The sequence below is a fragment of the Myotis daubentonii genome, chromosome 2 (assembly GCF_963259705.1).
Source record: "Myotis daubentonii chromosome 2, mMyoDau2.1, whole genome shotgun sequence".
Lineage (NCBI taxonomy): Eukaryota > Metazoa > Chordata > Mammalia > Chiroptera > Vespertilionidae > Myotis > Myotis daubentonii.
The window spans coordinates 122,890,233-122,914,629 of NC_081841.1; the positions used below are offsets into that span (position 1 = coordinate 122,890,233).

At 41.1% G+C, this 24,397-nt stretch overlaps 1 protein-coding gene across 5 annotated transcripts in view; it reads left to right on the top strand.

Moving 5' to 3' along the window:
• STARD13 (StAR related lipid transfer domain containing 13) overlaps window positions 1–24,397 on the top strand; it is a 312,838-nt gene that overhangs the window by 238,416 nt on the left and 50,025 nt on the right. For all 5 annotated transcript variants that reach the window (XM_059684434.1, XM_059684436.1, XM_059684433.1 and 2 more), the window contains exon 4: window positions 21,613–21,676. In XM_059684434.1, coding sequence (XP_059540417.1) covers window positions 21,613–21,676 — 64 coding nt within the window. The remainder of the gene's footprint in view (window positions 1–21,612; window positions 21,677–24,397) is intronic.

A 24,397-nucleotide genomic window follows, 5' to 3' on the forward strand; every position in this document is an offset into this window, starting at 1 on the left:
TAAGGACACCTCATGTGATTTTTCCAATATGGACATATATGAATTGAAAATTTGTCTGAAATTGTACAATCTAAAGGAGCTCAAGACAACCTGGACATTTTTTTTTAAATTCTTGATCACTTTATTGGTTTGCAGATTGAGTTTACACTCCTCCTTGAAATCTTGACCTTAAGAACATATAACATTTAAAATTATTTTCTGGAGGTGTAATTCACAGCATGGTGACTATAGTTAACAGTACTGTATTGTACATTTGAAAGTTGCTTAGAGAGATCCTAAAAAATTCTATCTAATGAAAGAGTAATATGCAAATTAACCATCACTTCATGATGAAGATGGTGGCACCCACAGCCAATAAGGAGGGAATATGCAAATTGATGCGACAAAGATGGCAGTGTCTGCTGGAGCCACGGTCAGCCGGAGAGCAGGTGAGAAGGCTTGGCATCCTGGGTCACCCCAGCAAGAGTGGGCAGCATGAGCAGCTGCCCACCGGAGTCCTCCAGTCCCGCCCTGGCCTAGGAGGCGACAGGCAAGGACGGGAGCGGGATGGGGATGTTACATCCAGTTTGGGTGCCGCAGCGGGGCGCTGTGTGCAGATGGAGTGCCCAGCCCACGTAGGGGCGCAGGCGGTGGGCAATGGGAGCCCCTATTTGGGGAATGAACGTGCAAAGAGGAGCATCGTGGCTGCACACAGCTTGCCCGCCTCCCCTGGAGGAATTCCAAGGAAAGAGAGGTGGGGAACGGCAGGCTTCAGCTGCGCCTGCCACCTATGGGTGGCGCTGCTTTCACTCACTGGCTCATGTGCCGCAGGCTTGCTCCTTCCAGGACGCAGATTAGAGGCGCCGGCCGGCAGAGGTCAGTTCCAGGTTAGAGGGCCACTGCCTCCTGCCCCAGGACAGGGGGGACAATTTGCATAGGAAACTAGGGTGATGCCCCCTTACAGGGCCCGACTCCCTGAAAACGAGACTCTCCCAAAAGGATAAGCAATTTGCTATTGTACTGATCCATCACCTTTAAGCATAATTCACACATTAGACACTTTATCCCTATCATTAGAACATTATAAAATAAATGTGTGCTTTTCTTAAACTTTATTTTCCAGATAAGGAGAGGTAGACTCAGGGTCTGAATCCACAATTGTCTGGGTAGAAAGCTTCTGTTCAGCTCTGAAAGATGGGCATGTGGCAGTGGACAACCATCCCCAAAAATACTAGATGGTGAAAGAAGGAGCTGGAAATGAGACAAAATGGTATGTGTGCATCTTCAAAGGAAAGTGGATGCTGCTCCAGTCTAGGCACTTTCTAGGAGACCTTGACAATTATCGGCAAGCTGCCATTCTGAAACAAGCAAAGGTGAGGAAGTAGTACAGGTAATGCAGAATGGAAACTGCAGTTTGGACAGGTCAAGGACTTTGACCTAGCAATGCAACGGCATCATAGTTGGGACGTTCTAGGATTCTCAGAACTTTGCAATTGATTTCTATTGTTTGCTTCAAGAAATTTCAAGCAAATGCCCTGAGATTTTATATATCTATAATAATAAAAGCATAATATGCTAATTAGACCAGACATCCTTCTGGATAAAGCCAGGGCGGTGAGGGGAGATCCTCCCGGGTGCCAGAGAGAAGCTGGTGTTGGCAGCTGGGGGAAGGAAGGCCTACTCTTGCACGATAGGCCCTCCCTGTTGGCCTGATACATCTGTACATTTAAATGTGTATATTATCTATACTAATAATAACCTTGGGGGCAATCATACCAGCAGGGGAGGGCAGTTGGGGGCAATCAGATCTGCAAGGGAGCAATTATGCATCAATCAGGCTGGCAGGGGAGCAGTTAGGGGCAATCAGGCAGGCAGGCAGGTGAGTGGTTAGAAGCCAGCAGTCCCAGATTGTGAGAGGGATGTCCGACTGCCGGTTTAGGCCCGATCCCGCAGGCATCCACCGAGGGATCTCGGATTGGAGAAGGTGCAGACCGTGCTGAGGGACACCCCTCTGCCATGCACAAATTTTGTGTACTGGGCCACTAGTTCTCATCATAAGAAAAGAATTGTAACGATATGGCAATGGAAATTTACTAAACTTATTGTGGTAATTATTTTGCAAAATATGCATATATCAAATCATTATGTTGTACACCTTAAACTTATACAATGTTATATGTTAATTATATCAAAATTAAAAAATGTATTCTCACCCTAGCTGGTTTGGCTCAATGAATAGAGTGTCGGCCTTTGGACTGAAGGGTCCCAGGTTCGATTCCAGACAAGGGCACATACCTGGGTGGCGGGCTCGATCCCAGTGGGGGGGCATGCAGGAGGTAGCCAATCAATGATTCTCTCTCATTATTGATGTTTCTATCTCTCTCTCCCTCTCTGAAATCGATAAAGAAATATATATTTTTAAAGTATTCTCTTATGCCAATCACACAATTCTACACATACATCTTCTTCTCTGCAAACAATATACACGTACTTCATTTTCTAAGCATAGCTAGATCTTTTTATGCTTAATCTCTTTTCTTCCTCACTTCAGCTAGTATCCAGGGACACTCGATTGTGAGTGTATGTGCTGGAAGAGAAGTGAGTGTATGTGCTGGAAGAGAAGTCAGCATTTTTGCTGCAGCCCTCGGTAGGAGAACAGCCAGAGCAAAACGCTTAGTAGAGCAGAGGTAAGGCCTTCGCTGGGTGTGCAGTGGCACAATGACAGCCACTTGTGGACTTCTGATTGCATTCTTTTTTCCTCTCAGATATAATAAAGCCCTCCTGTTGGCTGGCCGGTGATTTTTGAAAGGCCCAACCCTCACTGAGTACATACCAGAGTTGTCTGTGGCATGGCTTTCCACTCTGCTCTGCAGAATCTCTTTTGTAAACTCCAGGGCAGTGGGGAGACCTTTCCCAGGCCCTGAGCTCTGCCAGAGCTGCTGCGATAGCTTTCAGTCTCCAGTGACTTTGTTTCTGAACTTCTGTAGGACCACACACAGAACACTCCTAAGCACACAGGTCCCTTGGCATTTCAAGCCTGTGGCTTTAAGCAGAATGGCACGTTAGAAATGAACTCAGTACCTTTGCTTGGTATTCCTCTCATGCCTTTGACAGGAATATTAGAAACATCACAGGAAACTGGCCATTAAATCAGCATGGGAGACATCATGAGCAATCTAAAGTCTAGCGGTTTAAAAGTAAAACATGAATCTAAACTATGTGAAAGGGAAGGGTTCTGTTGCTTTCCTATACATCTGAAGGGCAGGGCCCTTCTGTTCTCCCAGCCTCTGTGACAGGGTAAGTGGAAAACTCCTTTCAGACACGGCCCAGACTAGCCTACAGGTCATCTAGACAAACTCTTGGCACACACTATGCTCACAAATCCCCAGCCTTTCCTTTTTCATTGGGCCCCTGGTTCCTGGCCCTTCCGGCCATCCTCTCTTGGGTTGTCTCTCCTATGTGCTCCAGGACCACCACCTCACTCAGGGTGTACTTAGCTGGGGATGCCAAGACTTTCCACCAGTTTCTAAGTACTCAGTAGTAGGGACTGCATTTTATTGAATGGTATATCCTGAGTGCTGGGTGCTTTGTGGCTTGTGCCTAGCAGGAATTCGGTAAATGTTCATTCAGTTGAACTGGAGCATGAAAGAAAATGACCTATAAGTTCACAAATCATTTCACTGCTTTTACATGTTAAAGAATATTGTGTGGTTGTAAATTATTTATGTTCTCATCAAGATATCCTAAATCTTTCTCCTTCTTAGCAGAATCCTCTGTGCTCACAATGTGTCTTCACTTTCTTTCTCAGAGTCCACTTGTTTCTCAGCCCTCTTCACTCAGACTTCTGTGAAACTGCCCTCGCTAACTACTAAATCCAAAGGCATAGTTTAGGTTTTCTATCCCTTACTCTTAAATATTTGATACAACTAACCAACTACCCCCTCCTATTAATCATGCCTATTCTACAGCTTTTAAGACGCCACTTTCAGTTTCTGTTGACTTCCTACATCTCCTTTCTAATATCCTTCAATAGCTCCTCATTGCCACAGATTGCTCCAAACATCTTCATTTTGTTCCTTCTTGATCTAACCTTTGTCTATCCCTCCAGACAAACCCACTCATGTATTTGTATTTCCCAGGCTAAAGCATGCTATGTAATGCCTGTTTGTATTGCCTATAACTTTTCTAGCCTGTGCAGCAAATTTCTCTTAGTCTTCCATAGCTTTGCTCAAATATTACCTCCTGTGGGAGGTTTTGTCTTTATGCACTCAGGAAATAAGTTACTTCTTCTGTTATTCATTATTTTTATATTTTACACAGAACTGTGAGATCCTCAATGGCAGGACCACATCTTGCTCACCTCTGCATCCGCAGCACCTAGCCTGTTCCTGGGACATAGCACACATGGTTAGATGAAAGAATTTCAGTTTCCTTTCTTCTTATTGACTTTTCTGTTAGAATCTCAAGTTTCATTCTTAAAATGAGACTTCTGACTATTTCTCCTTTACTAATGCATTAGTTTTTCTCAAGGATTCTGAAGATAACGTGGAAATCAACAGGTTCTAGTAGCAGTATCATTGTGAACATTTCTTCTGAAAAGGTCAAACTACTTTGCTTATGTTAACGCATAAATCCAGTTTGCTCAAAGTGTAGAGTACATGTCTTTATCATGTGCCATGGATTTTCTCTTCCCATGGAAAAAAGGAAAGAGAAAATCCACTTGTTGAATAGCCTGTGAGAGATCCATGACATATGCTTTCATTTTCCAGGCCTCTATAAAATTCTTGGGGATGTGGGGACAGAGAAATCACTGTCAGGAAGAAGTCTAACTCATGTGTGGCTCCCTTGAGCAAGTGTTCCTCTAGGAGCCTTATTCTCCTCATCTGAAAGTAAAATAATCAGACCAAATGGTCCCTGAAGTCTGCCAAGCTCTTAGCAAACATTGACTGAGTAGATTCTCTCTGACCCAGTGCCTATGCTGGGCATTAGGGATGCAAATTAGATGTTCTCAGCCTGGCATATTCAGTGGGGAGACCATACAAGTTCTACTGTGACTACTTAAAGTCAACCACTGATATAGACAAAGTATGTTCAGTTAAGAAAGAAGAACCTACTATGACTATCCTATATAATAAAAGCCCAGCAACCATAACAGTGTAATGACCAGAATGACCGGTGGACCAGTCACTATGACCACCAGGGGCCAGACGCTCAATGCAGGAGGAGGGGAAGGGGGACACAGTGAGGCCTGGAGGTGCATGCTATGTCCTAGGGATCCCAGGAACAGCAAGCCCAGAGCTTGCTTTCCAATCAACACTAATAAAAGAGAAAAATGGTAATTGGCGTACGAGCTACCCTTTTCATTGGCTAATCAGGGCTATATGCAAATTAACTGCCAACTAAGATTGGCAGTTAACTGCCAACAAGATGGCGGTTAATTTGCATATGTAGGCACAATGCAGGGAGGCCAAAGGGAAAGCAGGAAGAAGCCCCCTGCCACTGACAGTGATCGGAAACCCAGGGGAGAGCTAAGAGCTGGGGGGCAGGGCAAAGGCGGCCCTGGGGCCGCCTTTGCCCTGCCCCCCAGCCATGATCGGAGAATCAGGTGCCTTTTCCGCCCTGGCCAGTGATAGCAGGAAGTAGGGGTGGAGCCAGCGATGGGAGCTGGGCACGGTCGAAGCTGGCAGTCCCGGGAGCTAGGGGTCCCTTGCCTGGGCCTAAAGCGAAGCCCACGATCGCGGGGCCGCTGTAGCTGCGGGTCCCCACTGCCCGGGCTGGACGCCTCAGCCAGAGGCGTCAGGCCTGGGCAAGGGGCCGATCCTGTGATTGGAGGGTGATGGGGGTCAACACCTGAGGGCTCCCAGTATGTGAGAGGGGGAAGGCTGGGCTGAGGGACACTCCCCCCCACACACACCCAGTGCACGAATTTCATGCACCGGGCCCCTAGTAAAAAAATAAATTGGGGGGGAAAAAAGCAGCCAATGCTGCCACCCTGGGAAGAATGGCTTCAGGAGGGAAAGGCCTCCCCAGGTCCCAACTGGCCCCGCTGGCACACCATGGTCTCACAGGGACTCACCAGTGATGTGCAGGAAGTGCAGCCCCTCCAACTCCAAAGTCGGTTGCACTGACAGCTGCTCCCGGTTCAGCTCCGTGTCGAACACAGAGCTGCCTGGCCACCTCAGTTCTGACTTCCAGCTTTTGGCTTCCTGCCCACCCCTTCACATACTATGTGTGCTTGGGGGCGTGGCTTCGGCCTTCCCTAGCCAATAGTACCCCAGCACAGCCAGAGTAGCAGGACACAGCCACCAGCGCTGGCTGGGCATTGATTTAACTGTGTGACTGAAGTCCATATGCAGTTACACTGCATGTTTACATTTGTAGGAAAGCTGGGCAGCCCACTCCTGCTGCCTGTGTCACCTTCTAGGCTAAGAAAGGCCTGCTAATCTCCGTTTTTCTCCTCCCATGCAGAATCAAAACCTCTTGGGGATGAATGATCCCAGCGATGGCCCCAACAGACGTTCAGTGTCACTGTCACAGACATTCCCAGTCATTACAGCCCATTCCTCAGCCCGCAGTGCCCTGCTCCACCCACTGCCACTCCTTACCTGTCACCCCCTGAGGACCACCTTATGTTATCCTATCTGAAATGTGAGCAAGATCTCAAATGCCCCACTGTCAATAGCTCCCTTGCTCTACCTTTCTTCCTCTAAAAATCTTGCATTTTAAAAATATGTATTTAATTGATTTCAGAGCAGGAAATAGATAGAAACATCAGTGATGATAATCATTGATTGGCTGCCTCCTTCACATTCCAACCTGAGGATCAAAACCTCCCCTGGTCCTCCCCCATCCTTCTCCTGGCCAGCAGGCCCCCAGTGGTGGTGTAGCACTGTGGGAAGGGCGGGGGGAGGCAGGGAACTGTGGGGTGGCGGGGCACCAAGGGCAGCATCGGCATCTGGCATCTGTTCCTTTCACACCCGGCCTACCCACCATCACCTCCTCTCCCAACCCCGCTGGGGCCTTCGGGCCCTGATCAGCCTGGCCCTGGTTGGCCCAGATCGCCTGCCAGGCTGAGGGACCCCACCCATGCATGAATTTTGTGCACCGGGGCTCTAGTCATGTATAAAATTTCTTGCTAGGCTTTATGTGGATTAGAAAAATAAATTATGGTTTCTGCCTCAAAAGAGGCTCTAATCCAATGGAATACATATTCATGCCAACAAATAAAATACATTTTATAATCAAAATTGTTATTCATTCAATAGCTTTCCAGGCAACTAGTGTGAGACCACTCAAATTATCTCAAGGGCTTTATATTACTTACTAGTGGCCCGGTGCATGAAAATTCATGCACTGGAGGGGGGTCCCTCAGCCCAGCCTGCCCTCCTCACAGTTCGGGAACCCTCAGGGGCAGGAGGCAACCCGACAATCAGGGGAAGGTGACGCCCAGTCACACCGCTGCTGCTGCCACTGCTGGCAGCGCAAGCCTCGGCCGGTCCTGGTTAACTGAGCCTCAGGCAGCCCTGGGCGGCTGGGCAGCTGACATCCAAGGCTTGCCTGTGCCTTGGACCAACCCTGGGTGGCTGGGGGACTTAGGAGATTGGGAGACTCTGGAGGCAGGCCACACAGGCCTGCCGCCCCAGCAAGACTGAGGGGATTGGGTGCCGCCATTTTGTGGCTGTGGGTGCCGCCATCTTTGAGGGCATGGCAGTCAATTAGAATATTCCCTCCTTATTGGCTGTAGGTGCCGCCACCTTTGAGGGTGGGGCAGTCAATTAGCATATTCCCTCCTTATTGGTTGTGGGTGCTGCCATCTTTGTGATGGTGTGAGGGTCAATTAGCATATTCCCTCTTTATTAGATAGACTAGAGGCCCAATGCATGAAATTCATGCAAGGGGCTCAGACCTCACAGCCCCAGCTCCCTCAGCCAGCCCTTACAACCACGGCTTTGTCCAGAAAGTGGTCCAGAATGTCATGTAGACAGTTGTTCTGCTGTTTGGCCTAATTAGCATATTAGCTCTTTATTATATAGGATCATTAAGTTAGAGGTAAATAAATAACAATGCTAAATATTTGCCAAAATGCAGATTGGCTTCATTCACAGCAGAATTTCACAGTGGTTTTGATAAAATATTTTGAATACTTGTGTTATGTGACATGTTTTTTTTACCTGAGCCATCTAATCCATAAAGAGGCATTTACATCTCTCCAGGATATGTTTCTTCCATTTCATATCCTTATAGAGTCAAGCAGTTCTATGTAATATAAGCCTAATATGCAAATTGTCCCCTTGGGCAGTCGTTTGACCGGGAGACCGGGAGTTCAACTGCTCGCTATGACATGTGCTGACCACCAGGGGGCAGCGCGGAACATGGCGGGCATCAGCGATGCACTACAACCTCTTGCCGGCTACCTGGGGGCAGGGGTGATGGGGAAAGAGGTGTGGTGAGAATGCAAGGTGTCCACTGAGCTCACTCTCACTCCTCCTGCTACCCTCCCCAGGGACACCAGGGCTTGTGCACTAGGGAAGCCCCCCATGCTCAGGTGCTGGGTGCCCAAGAGGAGCCCGCTTTGTACCCGTGCTGCCTCTTTTGAGTGAGCTGGGCCACAGCCACCAGCACTGCAGGGGCCATCCGGGCTCGCCATGGGTTCATGCAGGAGCCAGTCTGTGAGGCCATCCGGATAGAGTGCGCTGCCTTCCCGGCTTTTGTGTGGTGCTGCTGGGTGGCCCAGAGGCCCATGCTGCACCCTGGCATGCAGCATCTGGCCCTGCTTACCACATCTCCATGTGGGGACTTGGGCACCGTGACTCAGGCGCGGGCGGGGGGGGGGGGTGGATTGGGGGCCCAGAAGCAGCTGGGACCTGCCCTTCCACACCAGACACTCGTGCTTTTTTTTTTTTAATTAAATCTTTATTGTTCAGATTATTACATTTGTTCCTCTTTTTTCCCCCAATGACTCCCCTCCACCCACTTTCCACCCCACCCTCCTCCCTCACTCCCCATCCACTGTCCTCATCCATACGTGCACGATTTTTGTCCAGTCTCTTCCGACATCCCCCTCACCCCTTTCCGCCCCCAAGAATAGCCAGTCCACTCCCTTTCTATGCCCCTGATTCTATTATAATCACCAGTTCATTCTGTTCATCAGATTATTCACTTGATTTTCAGATTCACTTGTTGATAGATTTGTATTTGTTGTTCATAATTTGTATCTTTACCTTTTTCTTCTTCTTCCTCTTCTTAAAGGATACCTTTCAGCATTTCATATAATACTGGTTTGGTGGTGATGAACTCCTTTAGCTTTTCCTTATCTGTGAAGCTCTTTATCTGACCTTCAATTCTGAATGATAGCTTTGCTGGATAAAGTAATCTGGGTTGTAGGTTCTTGGCATTCATCACTTTGAATATTTCTTACCACTCCCTTCTGGCCTGCAAAGTTTCTATTGAAAAATCAGCTGACAGTCATATGGGTACTCCCTTGTAGGTAACTCACTGTCTTTCTCTTGCTGCTTTTAAGATTCTCTCTTTGTGTTTTGCTCTTGGCATTTTAATGATGATGTGTCTTTGTGTGGTCCTCTTTGGATTCCTTTTGTTTGAGGTTCTCTGCGCTTCCTGGACTTGTAAGTCTATTTCTTTGACCAGGTAGGGGAAGTTTTCTGTCATTATTTCTCCAAATAGGTTTTCATGTCACATAACACAAGTATTCAAAACATTTTATCAAAACCACTGTGAAATTCTGCTGTGAATGAAGCCAATCTGCATTTTGGCAACTATTTAGCATTGCTCTCTCTTTTCTTCTGGCACCCCTGTAATTCAGATGTTGGTACGCTTGAAGCTGCCCCAGAGGCTCCTTACACTATCTTCATATTTTTGGATTCTTTTTTCATTTTGCTTTTCTGGTTGGGTGTTTTTTGCTTCATATTTCAAATCATTGACTTGATTCTTGCAATCCTCTAGTCTGCTGTTGGGAGTCTGTATAATATTCTTTATTTCAGTCAGTGTATGCTTAATTTCTAGTTGGTCCTTTATCACAACCTCGAGGGTCTCATTAGATTTCTTTTAGATCTCATTAAGTTTATCGACAGTTTCTAGAAAATTCTTGAAAAACCTTAAAAGTGTGGTTTTGAACTCTATATCCAGTAGTTTGCTTTCCTCCATTTCTGTCATTTGTGTCCTTTTTCTTTGTCTCCGCATTTTTTATGCTTCCCTGTGTTGATAAAGTGGTTTTCTGTGCTGAGTGTCCTCTAGGTCCCAGTGGTTCAGCCTCCCCAATTACCTGAGGAGGACACTCTTTGTGCACCCCCTTGTGGTCTTTATGCACAGTCTTGTTGTAGTTAAGCCTTGATTGTTGTAGTTATCACTGGGAGGAATTTACCTCCAGGCCAATTGGCTGTGAGAATCAGCTGTGTCTGCAGTGGGAGAACGTCTGTGCTGGAGACACCCCTCTGGGGCAAGACTTGCTTCAATGGGGCTTTGGTGCTCACTGAGTCTGCCCCCTGAGTGTGTCCTTTATGGTTCCACGGAGCTGAAAACTGGATGGTCCCACTCTGACCTCTGGGTTTCCTGGCTCCTGGATCTCTAGGGAGGTGCTAATCTAGCCTTTGCCTCAGGCTATCCCGCAAAAGCCTCCCTGCAGGGCTTGGGCGGGGCGGGTCCCACAGGATCAATAGGGCGGGGCTAGCAGTTATGGCTGCTCTCAGTCCAGCCCTCAGAGGCTCTGCTTCTCAGTGTCCCGGTAATTGCTGCAAGCCCCTCGGAAAGAAAGCCGTCCTCGAGTTTCGACCGATGCCAGACAGTCCCGCTTCTGCCGTATGAGTCTGGGTCCCTAGAGACTCATCTGGAACTGGAGCTCAGAGCCTGAGACTCCCTCCCGATTGAAAATGACAACCGCACCTTCAGCCGCTACCTGCTCCGCATGCACCTCTGCACCTCAATATTTTACTTCCGTACTGCACCTCCTCTGAGTCTTGGTATGCTTTTCTCTTTCCTTCTAATTGTAGAATTTCCACTCAGCCAGCCTTCCTGTGGTGCTGGATGATGTCCGTTTTGTCTTTTAGTTGTATTTTTGAAGTGGTTGTTCGAGGCAGCAAACTCTGGTGTTTACCTCTGCCGCCATCTTGGTTTCTCTCTGACACTCGTGCTTTGATTGCCAGCCAGGCCTAAGGACTGCACCTGTGTACAAATTTTGTGCACCAGGCCCCTAGTTGTTTATATTACCTTTTACAGGAGAAATCATAGGCCAAGGCTAAACCATGCTGGGAATGTCTACCTAGCTTCAGACCACCGTAAGGGTGTTTTCTCTCTCTCTCTCTTTTTTTTTTTCCATCTTAACAAATCAGCTGTTTTATATCAGCTCTCCAGAGCTGATATAAAATTGTGAAATATTTTAAGTGTACAACATGATGATTTCATATAGATATACATTGTGGAAGGAAGAGTTAAATGGTTGTGTGTATGATATTTGAAATTGTACCTAGGATTTCTAAGATATATTCAATGAGGATGATTTTGTAGATAGGATTGAGAATGAATGAGCAAGTAGATTAAAAGTGAAGGAAATGCAGATCACTTTACATCAGGAATTTCAAAGTCCAAAACGAAAATAATTTTTTTAAAATATATTTTATTGATTTTTTTTTTACAGAGAGCAAGGGAGAGGGATAGAGAGTTCAAAACATTGATGAGAGAGAAACATCAATCAGCTGCCTCCTGCACACCCCCTACTGGGGATGTGCCCACAACCAAGGTACATGCTCTGGACCGGAATCGAACCTAGGATCCTTCAGTCCGCAGGCCGAAGCTCTATCCACTGAGCCGAACTGGTTAGGGCCAAAACAATTTTTAAATGAATAAAACAAAAGACTACATCTTTAAAAAGATAGATTTTATTTTTAGAGCCATTTTAGGTTCACAGCAAATTTGAGCACAAAATAGAGTTCCTGCCCCGCTCAGTGATTGACCATCAACTTATGAACCAGGAGGTCACAGTTTGATCCCCAGTCAGGGCACATGCCCAGGTTGTAAGCTCAATCCCCTATAAGGGGCATGCAGAAGGCAGCTGACAATGATTCTCATCATTGATGTTTCTAACTCTCCCTCTCCCTTCCTCTCTGAAATAAAAAAAACATATTAAATATATTACATATATATATACACAAATATATATATATATACACACACATATATATATACATATATACATATATATACATATATACATGCATATATACATATATATGTATATATATGTAAAAATACAAAGAGTTACTATATACCCTTGGACCTACACATACATAGCATCTCCTACCATCAATTGATGAACCTACATTGGACACATCATAGTTTACATTAGGGTTCACCCTTGGTCTTGTACATCCTATGGGTTTTGACAGATGTATTTATCATTATAGTATCATACAGAGTAGTTTCACTGCCCTAAACATCCTCTGTTTTCTGACTATTTACCCTTCCTCCCTCCTAACCCTGGGAAAGCACTGATCTTTTTAACTGTCTCAGTCGTTTTGACTCTTCCAGAATGTCATGTAGTTGCAATTATTCTGTAGGTAGCCTTCTCATATTGGCTTCCTTCCATTAGTAATGTGCATTTAAGTTTTCTCTAAGTCTTTTTATGGCTTGATGGCTCACACTTTTTTTTTTAGTGCTGAGTATATTTCATTGTCCAGATGTACCACAGTTTATTAATTCACCTATTAAAGAACACCTTGGTTCCTCCCAAGTTTTTGCAATTATGAATAAAACTGCTATTAACATTTCTGTGCAGGTTTTTATGTGGACATAAGTTTTCATCTCATTTGGGTAAATACCAAGGAATGCAATTGCTCAGTCCTATGATAAGAGTGTGTTTGGCAGTAAGAAACTGCCACGCTGTCTGCCAAGATGGCTATACCATTTTGTATTCCCACCAACAATGAATGAGAGTTCCTGTTACTCCACATCCTTGCCATCATTTGGTGTTGTGGATGTTTTAGTATTTTGTCATTCTAATAGGTGAATCATGGTCTCATAGTTTTAATTTGTAATTCTCTAAACACATATGATGTTGAGCATCTTTTCATATGTTTATTTGCCATCTGTGTATCTCCTTTGGTCAGGGGTCTGTTCAGATCTTTTACCTATTTTTTAATTGGGCTGTTTGTCTTCTTATTGTTGAGTTTTAAGAGGGTTATTTTTTAAATATTTTAGATAACAGTTCTTTATCAGATATGTTTTTCACAAATATTTTCTCCAAATCTGTGGGTTGTCTCTTCATACACTTGACAATGTCTTTCATAAAGCAGAAGATTTCATTTTAATGAAGTCCAGTTTATCAATTTTTTTCTTTTCCAGAGTGTGCCTTTTATGTTGAATCTAAAAAGTCATACTACCACACCTCAGGTTACCTAGATTTTTCTCCTATGTTATCTTCTACAAGTTTCATTATTCTGTGTTTGAAATTAGGCTTATGATCCATTTTGAGTTAATTCTGGGGAAGGGTATAAGGTCTGTGTGTCTAGGTGATTTTTTTTTTTTTGGTATGGAGATGTTCAATTGTTTCAATATTGTTTGTTGAAAGACTGCCTGTTCTCCATTTGTCCCTTTGTAACAAATCAGTTGACTGTATTTGTGTGGATCTATTTCTTGGCTCTCAGTTTTGTTCCATTGATCTGTTTGTCTGTTCTTCTGCCAATATTACACTGTCTTGATTACTGTAGCTTTGTAGTAAGTCTTAATGTCGGGTAGTGTAAACCTTCCAACATTGTTCTTCTGCTTCAATGTTAACTATTCTGGGTCTTTTGCCTCTCTATGTAAACTTTAGAATCAGTTCATTCCTTTGTAATATTTTTCTTAAAACTGGATATTTTAAACAAAACTCTCAAATCATATCCTCCCCTTCCCCTACCCCATGGCTTCTTGTTGTTGCTGTTTATTTAGTGCCTTTTTTCAACTAATTCTCTAATGTCTAAATTATTTGTTGTCTCTACTTGGTTAGCTTAGTGGTCAGCAAATAACTGGCCAGAGATTTCCACAAACATCTTGAAGCAGTATGTCTCCCAGCCTTTGCCAAAGGGTTCTGTACATATTGGGCTATGGTTTCAACACTCCAGCAGGAAGTTAGTAGCTCTGTCTTAGCATTTATTTTCTGCTTATGCAGATCACCAAGGTCAGACAGAGATAATAAATTAGGACTTTTGCAAGTCTTTCCTGGGTATGCATACAGTTCTTCCTATGTACTTGGCCTTCTAGAGTCCTAAGAACATGTTAGAACTTTTCTAAGTCCCCTGTAGACATGTCATTTCAGAGGTTTTTCTTTTACTAGTATTCCTCTGATTCACATCTTGTTTGGCTCAACTGTTATCACCATTTTAGGCAGCTGTGATGTTAAATAATTGCTGCTGATTGATTTTGACAAACCCTTTGTGAATAAGCTAGTCTCAGTGATGAGCTCATAATCAAGTTAAATAAAGACAAGCCCTGTGAATAAGGGCATTCAGTGAATTGCCAGACAGCTTAGATAATGACAGTTCTTTAATAATGGAGCTTTTGGAGAGATCAAACCCATTCTGCCCTTTCCAGTGGCTGCTAGGATGCCAATGTGCACAGTTACTCTGATTGTTAACTGTTGTTTTTCAAAGCTCCTGCATACCTTGGAAAAGGACAATTGAATAGGCCAAGTTCAAATGCCACAAAGCTCTGTCCTTACATAGACTCACCATTTTCCAATGGTACTTAGATTGCTGCAAGCCTTTATTAATTTCCAGAGCTCTTAAAAAGCTTATTTTTGTACTTGTCTTTTTGTGACTGACTTATTTTACTTAGCATAATTCCCTCTAGGTCTTTCCATACTATCACAAACGGTAAGGTTTTATTCAATTTTATGACCAGGTAATATTTCATTGTGTAAACCACAGTTCTTTTTATGCACTTGTCTATTGATGGGCAGTTGGGTTTTTCCATATCTTGGCTATTGTAAATAATGCTGCAATGAACACAGGGGTTCATATATCATTTTGAATTGGTGTTTGGGTTTCTTTGGATATATTCCCAGCAGTGGAATTGCTGGGTTCCATTTTTAATTTTTTGAGAACCCTCTATACTCTTTTTCATAATGGTTGCACCAATATGCATTCCCACCAGCAATGTGAAATCCAAAGAACAAAATAAACAAACAAAATTGAAACATACTCATAGAGAGCAGACTGATGGTTATGAGAGGAGATGGGAATTGGGGGACTGGGTAAAAGAGGTGAAAGGATTAAGAAGTACAGATTGGTTGTTTCAAAATAGTTATGGGGATGTAAAGTAGAGCATAGGGAATACAGTCAATAATATTGTAATAACTATGTTTGGTGCCAGGTGAGTACTTGAAGTATCAGCGGGAACACTTTGTAAAATATACGATTGTGTAACCATTATACTCTACACCTGAAACTAATTCAAAATAATATTGAATGTAAAGTGTAATTAAAAAATAAAATGTAGCCCTAGATGGTTTGGCTCAGTGGATGGAGTGTTGGCCTGCAGACTGAAGGGTCTCATGTTCGATTCCAGTCAAGGACACATGCCTGGGTTGCAGGCTTGATCCCCAGTAGGGGGCATGCAGGAGGCAGCCAATTAATGATTCTCTCTAATCATTATTGTTTTCTATCTCTCTTTCCCTCTCTCTTCCTCTCTGAAATCAATAAAAAGAATATTCTAAAAAATAATAAATAAATAAATAAATAAACAAACAAATAAAATATGAAGTTTAAGCTTATTTTGATAATTTCTGCAATATTCTTATTGATTTTATGGAGAAGCAGAGTTTCAGACAGAGATCTTTACTTCATCATTCCCACTGATGTAACTCACTTGCATTATTATTCAGCATAATTGAAGTATAATTTACATTCAAATAAAATCATCAACTCAAAGTATACAATTTGAGCAGTTTTATCAGATGTATGGTTATGTAACTATAACACAATCTTGATATAAAACATTTCTACTACCTAAAAAATACCTTCTGTTACTGGCATTTAACAACCACTGTACTGTTTACTGTCATTTCAATTCTATATTTTCTAAAATTTTGTATAAAAGCAATCATAGCGTGTACGCATTCTCTTTGTGTCTGGCTTCTTTCACTTCGCATAATGCCTTTGAGATTAACCCATGTTGTTGCTTATATCAGTAATTTGAGTGCATTTGTATTACTGAGTATTTAATTGTATGGATGCACCACAGTTTTTATATCCATTTAGCAGTTGATGGGCATTTGGGTTATTTCCCCTTTTGTCTATTTTATAAATAACATTGCTATGAAATTCAAGTACAAGTCTTTGAATGTGTGGTTTATTTTATCTTGGATAAAGAACTAAGAGTAGCATTGCTTGGTCAGATGCCAAGAATATGTTTTAATGTTATAGGAAATTGCTAAGCCTAACCCTTTTGAAATTTCAGTGATTCTGCATTCTTGCTAAAACTTAGTATTGTCAGTGTTTTTAATTTAGGGACCCTCGTGTATATAGTGGTGACTTGTTACTTTAATTTTCATGTCTCCTATGACAAATGATGTTGAGCATCTTTTTTCATTTGTCATTTGTATATCTTCTTTCATATCTGTCTATTAAATATTTTGCCCATTTAAAAAATCAGGTTGCATAACATAGTGTGGATTTGGGTTTTTTATATATTCTGAAAACAAGTCCTTTATGAAATATATGTTTGCTAATATTTTCTCCAAGTAGAGGAGAAAAGTTAAGATGCAGGCAAATATCTGACTTCGGGGGTGATAAAAGGACCCAAACCTAGGTAGTAAAATCTAGTTAGTCTCTAGCTTTAAAAAACAATAAACTTCCTGCCCAGCCAGTGTGCTTCAGTGGTTGACTGTGGACATATGAACCAGAAGGTCACAGTTTGATTCCCAGTCGGCCATGCCCATGTTTCAGGTTCGATCCCCAGTGGGGGGCATGCAGGAGACAGCCAATCAGTGATTCTCTGTCATCATTGATGTTTCTATCTCTCCCTCTCCCTTCCTCTCTGAAATCAATAAAAATATATAAATAAATAAACAATAAACCTCCTGTGTGTGTCAGAAAGTATAAAGTATATCCAAGCTTATGCTATATACAGGATAAGCCCTTTGATGTCTTTTGTATATGTAGTACATCAAAACCTTTTGCACAAAATAAAATGGTTTGTTTGTACTTCCAAGCCATAATAGAAGAACAAGTTTGTTAGATAGGTAAATTTTATAAATAATAGGCATTTCTTTCCTAAACAAACTTGTTGCAGAGCTGCTAAATGAGCAACATTTTTTTTTATTTAAGCTCTTATATATCAGAGCTTCCTAATGAAAATATATACAAAATTTACTTCACATACCACACTTACTCTTGGGTAGATGTTAGGCACATATGGAACTGCCCAAAAGATAGACTATCAGTTACAGGAGCAAAGGTCAAGAAAGTGCTGAAGACAGGTCCAGACTAAATGGTCTGCTTTTAATTCAGAGTTGCTTATTATATTTGATGATGAAGGTGGAAAATGAGGGGAATCATCAAATATTTTTTAAGTAACTAAATGACATGATAAAAAGTTGAGAAATAAAATAGGTTTTAATGTGAAGCATTTGAAGTAGTGGTGAAACCAATTAAAAGATAAGGGGCTGAATTAGGACCAAAGAAGAAGCAAGATATTAAAAATATCCAGAGGTATAACTGACAGGACTTGGTGATCAAAATAAATGTAGGTCTTAAAAAGAAAAACCTTAAGATTACTCTGTTTTTCTGTTTCAGTGGCCTACTTGGTTATACTTTTAATCAAGACAAAACATTAAAAAGGAGAAGCAGGTTCTGAAGAAATTAGAGGTCAGTTTTGGTAGTTGAGTTTGAAGGACAAGCAAGACTCCACAAATGGATGAGATTAGTGACTACCTAGAAATGTCACTGGGACTCAGGTGAGGTGTCTGAGCCTGAGAAAGAGAATTGAACATGATAATAGTGTAATTTATTTAAAGATGTGATAAGATATTTTAGCATAACCATGAATTCTAAAAATATATATAAGTTAAGGGTCAAGTACTGCTTAGTCACAGGAAAGAGATAATGTTTAGAGAGAGGAAAGATTTTCTCATCTTGAATGTCAAAGATGAGGAGAGTTTGAAGGGACAGTGAATGGTAATTAGTGTCCACTGCTAAAAAGAAGCTTTGGGATTTGATGACTAAAAATTATTGGGCAAAACTAGAAACAGTCCAAATGTTCATCAGCAAGAGAATAGGTAAACCAATTGTATATCTTCATACCATGGCATACTACTGAGCAACTAAAAAGGATGATTACTATTATACTGAACAACATGGATTAATCTCAAAAACATTATACTGAAGAGAACAAAAGCCAGACACAAATAGAACACACTGTGCAATTCATTTATATGATGACCAAGAATTGGCAAAACCAAATCTATGGATAATAGAAATCAGAAACAGGATACTCTGGGGATGGTGGGAGGGGGTGTGGTGGTGGTGAGAATTGACAGTAAAGGAGCACAAGATAATTTTCTGATGTAAAGAAATAGTCTTACCTTGTTTGAGTATAGTTACAATTGCCAAAACTTACTGACTTGAAAACTTAAGATCTATTCATAACGAGAATACTAAATTAAGTCATTTGTCAAAGATGGGAGATTGAACATCTGAATTTGCTTGCTTTTAAATTCCCGCTAATTTATGGAGACATTCATTTACAAAAGCAATTGTTAATACAGAAAGATCACAAGAATACAATTTTCAAAGGAGAAAAACAGAAATATGAAATGGAGTACCAGTAAGCCCAAGAAAAAAATTTTATATGGTCAGTGAAAGAAGTAATAAAATAGATCAGTTTGTACTTCAGAGTCGTAAAATGTTCAAAAATGGGAAATGAGATTGAATGTGGGCTAAAAATAAAAGGGTTGTCTAAAAGTGTTATTTAAAGTAGATATATTTCCCAAATCTATATATGGGTGACTACTCCCCCGCCATCAAGGTTATATGTTTATTCACTGGAGAGGCTGAAACAGAAGTTCCCTAGACTAGAGGACATCAGGCATCATTGAAGGTGGGATCTCTTTCAAAAACAAGGGCTTAAGTGATAGTCTATCTACATTCTAAATATTGAAATTACCAGGCCTCTTTTGTAACTCAGCTTCAGAGTATTGGACAAGTTAAAAAGAATCTGAGTTCTGAGAAATTTGATTAGTCCATGATCTGAAAACAAATAAACAACATTAACAACAAAAAACTCCTGCAAATTCAAACTAGAACAGGTCAGAAGGTTCTGAGAGAGCTGTCTCCAGGGAAATTAAATTAATAGACTACCTGATATGTTTTAACACACTTAGAGATTTAGATAATTGGGGAGATTTGAATTTAGGGATAAGTACATAGAAAACTATGAAAACAAGTAAACAAATGATTATTACCTCCTGGGAGAGTGAAAAGTTGAGACTGAAAGAAAAAATAATCAGAGTACGATATACATATGAAAAGCATTTACATGGCCATAATAAACACTGAGTATTGATTTAGCAAAAATTATGAAATTGTGACATAACTATAGTTAAAAGAGATACAGTAAAGGGTGTGAATGTATGGGGAGGTGAGCAGGCAGAATAGGTAGTAATAAAATAAATCCTCCTCTTTCATAGAAAAAAATGAATAGATAATGACTTAAACTGAAAAATCAAAAGTAACAATATAAGCATGTTGTTGAGGTAAACACTGAAAGAAACAGTTTTAAAAGTTGTCTCCAAAGAGTGGTACATGAAAAATGACATGAAAGTTAATGTTTGACTCTTTAAACCATATGCATTCAATAACTATGATTTTCAAAAAAGTAACCAAATAAAGCAAGATAATAAAGGTATTTGTAAAGAGGATTTTATGAAATTAGATTGCAGTGGGTTGAACTGAATGAAAATTGAGACTGTTCTCAGGAAACTGAATAGGATAAGGAGGGGTAATTAGTATAGCTGCTTGATTAAAAGATAAGATTAATGAAAAACTGACGGTTTCCTTGATGATGGTTATTTACATAGCTAACAAATTGGTTAGTCAGTTTGCTCAAAACAGGGATGAGCTTAAAGAGAAGAAAAGCAGTGAGAAGAGTTTGCTGAGGTAAGAGGGAATAAATGAGGTATTGTTTCAAAGTCCCATATGAAGTGGTGGATGTTGAAATCAAAATCAAGGTTAAAGGATTAGCTTTGAAAAATAATGGGGCCTTGGCCAGTGTTTTCAGTGGTTAGAGCACTGGCCATACACCTAAGGGTCATGGGTTTGATTCCTGGTCAAGGGCACATACATGGGTTGCAGGTTCAATCTCTGGCATCAGTCTTGGGAGGCATATCTCTCTCTCTCTCTCTCTCTCTCTCTCTCTCTCTCTCTCTCTCTCTCTCTCTCTTTCTCTCCCCCCTCTCCTTCCCCCTCTTCCACTCTGTCTAAAAATCAATGGGAAAAATATCCTTGAGTGAGGATTACCAACAACAAAAAATAGGAACATTTTTTTTATGGTGAAGGAAAGGATTATTAGAAGAATTTATGTCAAATAGCTTATATTAAGCTGTATTTTCTCATTGGCAGTGGTAGCTAAGTCATCTGTTGAGAAACTGGCATAGTTTTTACGATCAGAGATTGGGAGCCAACCAGAGGAAAAAATACAAAGAATGCTGGGTAGCAATTTTGGGAACCCAGCTGAGGATAAATGTATGTATTAGCACATGTTACCATAACAAAACACCACAGATGGGGTGTCTTAAACAGTAGACATTTATTTTCTCACAGTTTTGGAAGCTGGAAAATCTACAACGGAGGCACCAGCAGGGTTTGGTTCCTGATAAGGACTCTCTCTTCCTGGCTCACAGACATGCATATGGTTTAAAGAGTCAAACATTAACTTTCATGTCATTTTTCATGTACCACTCTTTGGAGACAACTTTTAAAACTGTTTCTTCTCATTGTGTCCTCACATGGTAGAGTGAGTGAGAGAAAGAGAGCTCTCTGGTGTCTCTTCCTATAAGAACAATAATTTTACTGGATCAGGGTTACACCCTATGACCTCATTTAACCTTAAATACTTCTTACTGCAAAAACAGTCACACTGGAGGTTAGGGCTTCAACATATGTGTTTGAGGGGGACACAATTCACTCCATAACATGTATAATTTAGCACTGTAGTTTGAGTTATTTTTTCATTTATATCCAGAAGCCCAAGAGCAAGAGAGAAAACAGACAGTTGAGTTGATCCAAATTTGGGGACTAGCATGATAAAAGATCAAGGTGGCAAACAAATTGAAGGGCTGGTGAAAGTATGGCTAAGATGAGGATGGGTTCCAAGCACAGCCGAAAGACAAGCAGGGAAAGGACCAGGTTTACATTAGGGAGGGGGAGGGGCAGAGATTGATAGTCTTTGTGGCAGAGTCCTCTCAGGTCTGGAGGCTGGAGAGCAAATGGGACTCTTGTGTAGCAAGTTTCAGCTAGTTCAGTACTTCCTGGGATATAATGGATGTTTCTTCACTTTCAACTTCACTGACAATGAATGAGAATTAACAAACTGGAGAGAAAATTTAGGTTCATTAGTGGTAGCAATCATCACATTTTTCTTTCTTTTTAGACGATTAAATACATTGAACAAGTGTGCCTCAATGAAACTTGATGTGAACTTCCAAAGGAAAAAGGTAGGTGTCTACATCTTACTAAGACCATAGCTATACCAACAGAAGAGTCTCGAATTCATAGATTAAAAACTATGTGAACCTAAGCAAAATTATGAAAGGCCTGACCATCACATTTATTCTCTAAATATCCCATTTATCATAATCATTGAAGGTTAAGTAAGTCTATTATAAACCTAGGCCAAGGTCTGTTTGTTTCATCATCTTATTTTGCTTTAGTTTTTATCAGAGGTTTGGATTAAGAAGTAAAAGGTCTTAATTCTTTATGGTAATTTTTCAGAAGTTTGTCAAGGTGCAAATAATCCACTCCATATGAGAGTCAAATACTCCACAGGTATTAGTAGATGAAAAGAATGCAGAAAAGTGTCTGTGGGTCCATATCAAATGTTTCTATTTTGTTCATTCCCAAGGCATTTTATTTCAGGTACATTTCCAGATGCATTCATTCTTAGGCAGGTTCACCATAGACCAGTGATGGCGAACCTATGACATGCGTGTCAGAGGTGACACGCGAACTCATTTTTTTGGTTGATTTTTCTTTGTTAAATGGCATTTAAATATATAAAATAAATTTCAAAAATATAAGTCTTTGTTTTACTATGGTTGCAAATATCAAAAAATTTCTATATATGACACGGCACCAGAGTTAAGTTAGGGTTTTTCAAAATGCTAACACACCGAGCTCAAAAGGTTCACCATCATTGCCATAGACTATCTCATTTAATTCATTGCAGTAGGGATTCTCTGTTTCCTAGATAAAGAAAGTAAAACTTGAATAGGTTAAGTCATTCATCCACATTCTTTTTTTAACTAGTGGCAAGAGCAGGGTTTCAACCTCAGGCATGTCTAACTCCAAAACCGAGGCTCCTAACCACTGTGCTAAAATATTTTTCTTTCTCACTGAATTGATTCTTTTAGGAAATTCAGAGTTCAGATGGTTGACTGCTTTTTTTTTTTTCATTTCACACCCACAACATGTAACAATCAAATTTCAGTATATTTTGAAAAAGCAGGGAAAATATCTTAGAGTCAAAAGAAAGTGTTCTTTATCCTGGTCTTCACAAGGAAATCATTAAACCTAATGGATTTTAAGTTACTCCTGAGTACCTTAATGTTTAAACATAACTTTAATTTGAATTTCTGCTCTAAAATAGCACCAAAAAAAAAGGCAAATGAATTTTGGTTGACCTCATCTTAAAAACAATTTGGAGTTTGAGCTATAAATCAAAGATTTAAGTTAGAGAGATAAAATAGTGAAAAACAATATCTAGAGAAATATTAAAACATGAACAATTTGTCCAGACTAAAGACAAATTTTAAATGTGGGAATCAACGTCCCAACAACTGTCTGGCTGAATAGAGCCCTGAGAAGCATACATGCTATTTGAAGCATGAGTGTCAGCAGATCTTTTGATTGTAACAAGAACACATGGTTCTCATTAAACTGAACACAGCCACACCTGAGTGTCTAAAGTGTGGCTAGCCTATCTGGCTGCCTCTACAGACCTTCAGCTGAAGTGTTTACAAAGGAAAGTGCCCCAAACTAATGACATGATTTGTTTTCAACCAAGTGAAGTAATTATATTCTCACTCTATCACCAGCCTTTCCAAACCCATATTTCAGATAGGCTTGACTAACATTTGTTAGACTATTTATGTGTTACCTTCACAAAAGCTCCTCTGTAAATTGGTCACTTCAGAATTCTGACATCTGTAATGTATTCCTTGTGTTAGATAAACTGACACACCCCCTCATAGCTCCTGCTTAGCTATATGCCTCACCAATGCATGCACTTGAATAGAACACTGTAAATTGGGCAGTTATACCCTGAATTTTAAAATAAATAATTCCAACCTGTGGTCTTCGCCTACTTGTGAATCTCAGGAATGGTCAGAATCTGGGGCTGTGGTCTGAGCAACTATGTGGGAGACCCTCTGCAGTGGAACATGTTCGCATGATATGCCCCTTACACAAGTCATAGGCTAGTTCTTCATTTTACTGCAAAAAATAAAAAATAAATAAATACAGAACAGGAATAGGCCAAATGATCAAAAATAGAAAGTTAAACTTGAGACCCGAACACCATGTGAAGCTTCAATCCACTTTGGAATTAGTTTATTTGGAAGAAAACCAAGCCACATTTCCTCTGGCTATGTACCCGTTTTAAGCAATCCATAAAATAAAAATATAATTCACATCTCTAATCTGCAGAGACCCAGACCCATAATTCTGCAGAATGTCATCCCCAAATGGCCTATTTGGGCCACAATTATTCTCCTCTCTTTGGGGCTACTGGGCCTATGAAAGGGCTCTATGTGCTTGCTCAGTGGTTTGAATTGGGAGTACTCACACATGCCTATTGTGTCATAGGCACTGTCCTCATTATTAAGCCCATGTAACAGATATGGAAATTAAAGGGCAGAAAGGTAAGAACTTGCCGAAAGCCACTCACAATTAGCAGAGTTGGGATTTGAACCCCTCCTTGCCTTTCAAAGATCAGTGTCTTGGAATATCTTGGAGCCTGAATGAGTGGCCCTTGGCCAGAGACCTGGAAGTGTTTCCTCAGCAAAATATAGTTATGTATTTTTATTGTTTTTAGAAGAGAGATGTTTCTTGCCATATGTACTGAAGTCCATGACTTATTTTTTTAATTAAATCTTTATTGTTCAGATTATTACAGTTGTTCTTTTTTTGCCCCATAGCTCCCCTCCACCCAGTTCCCA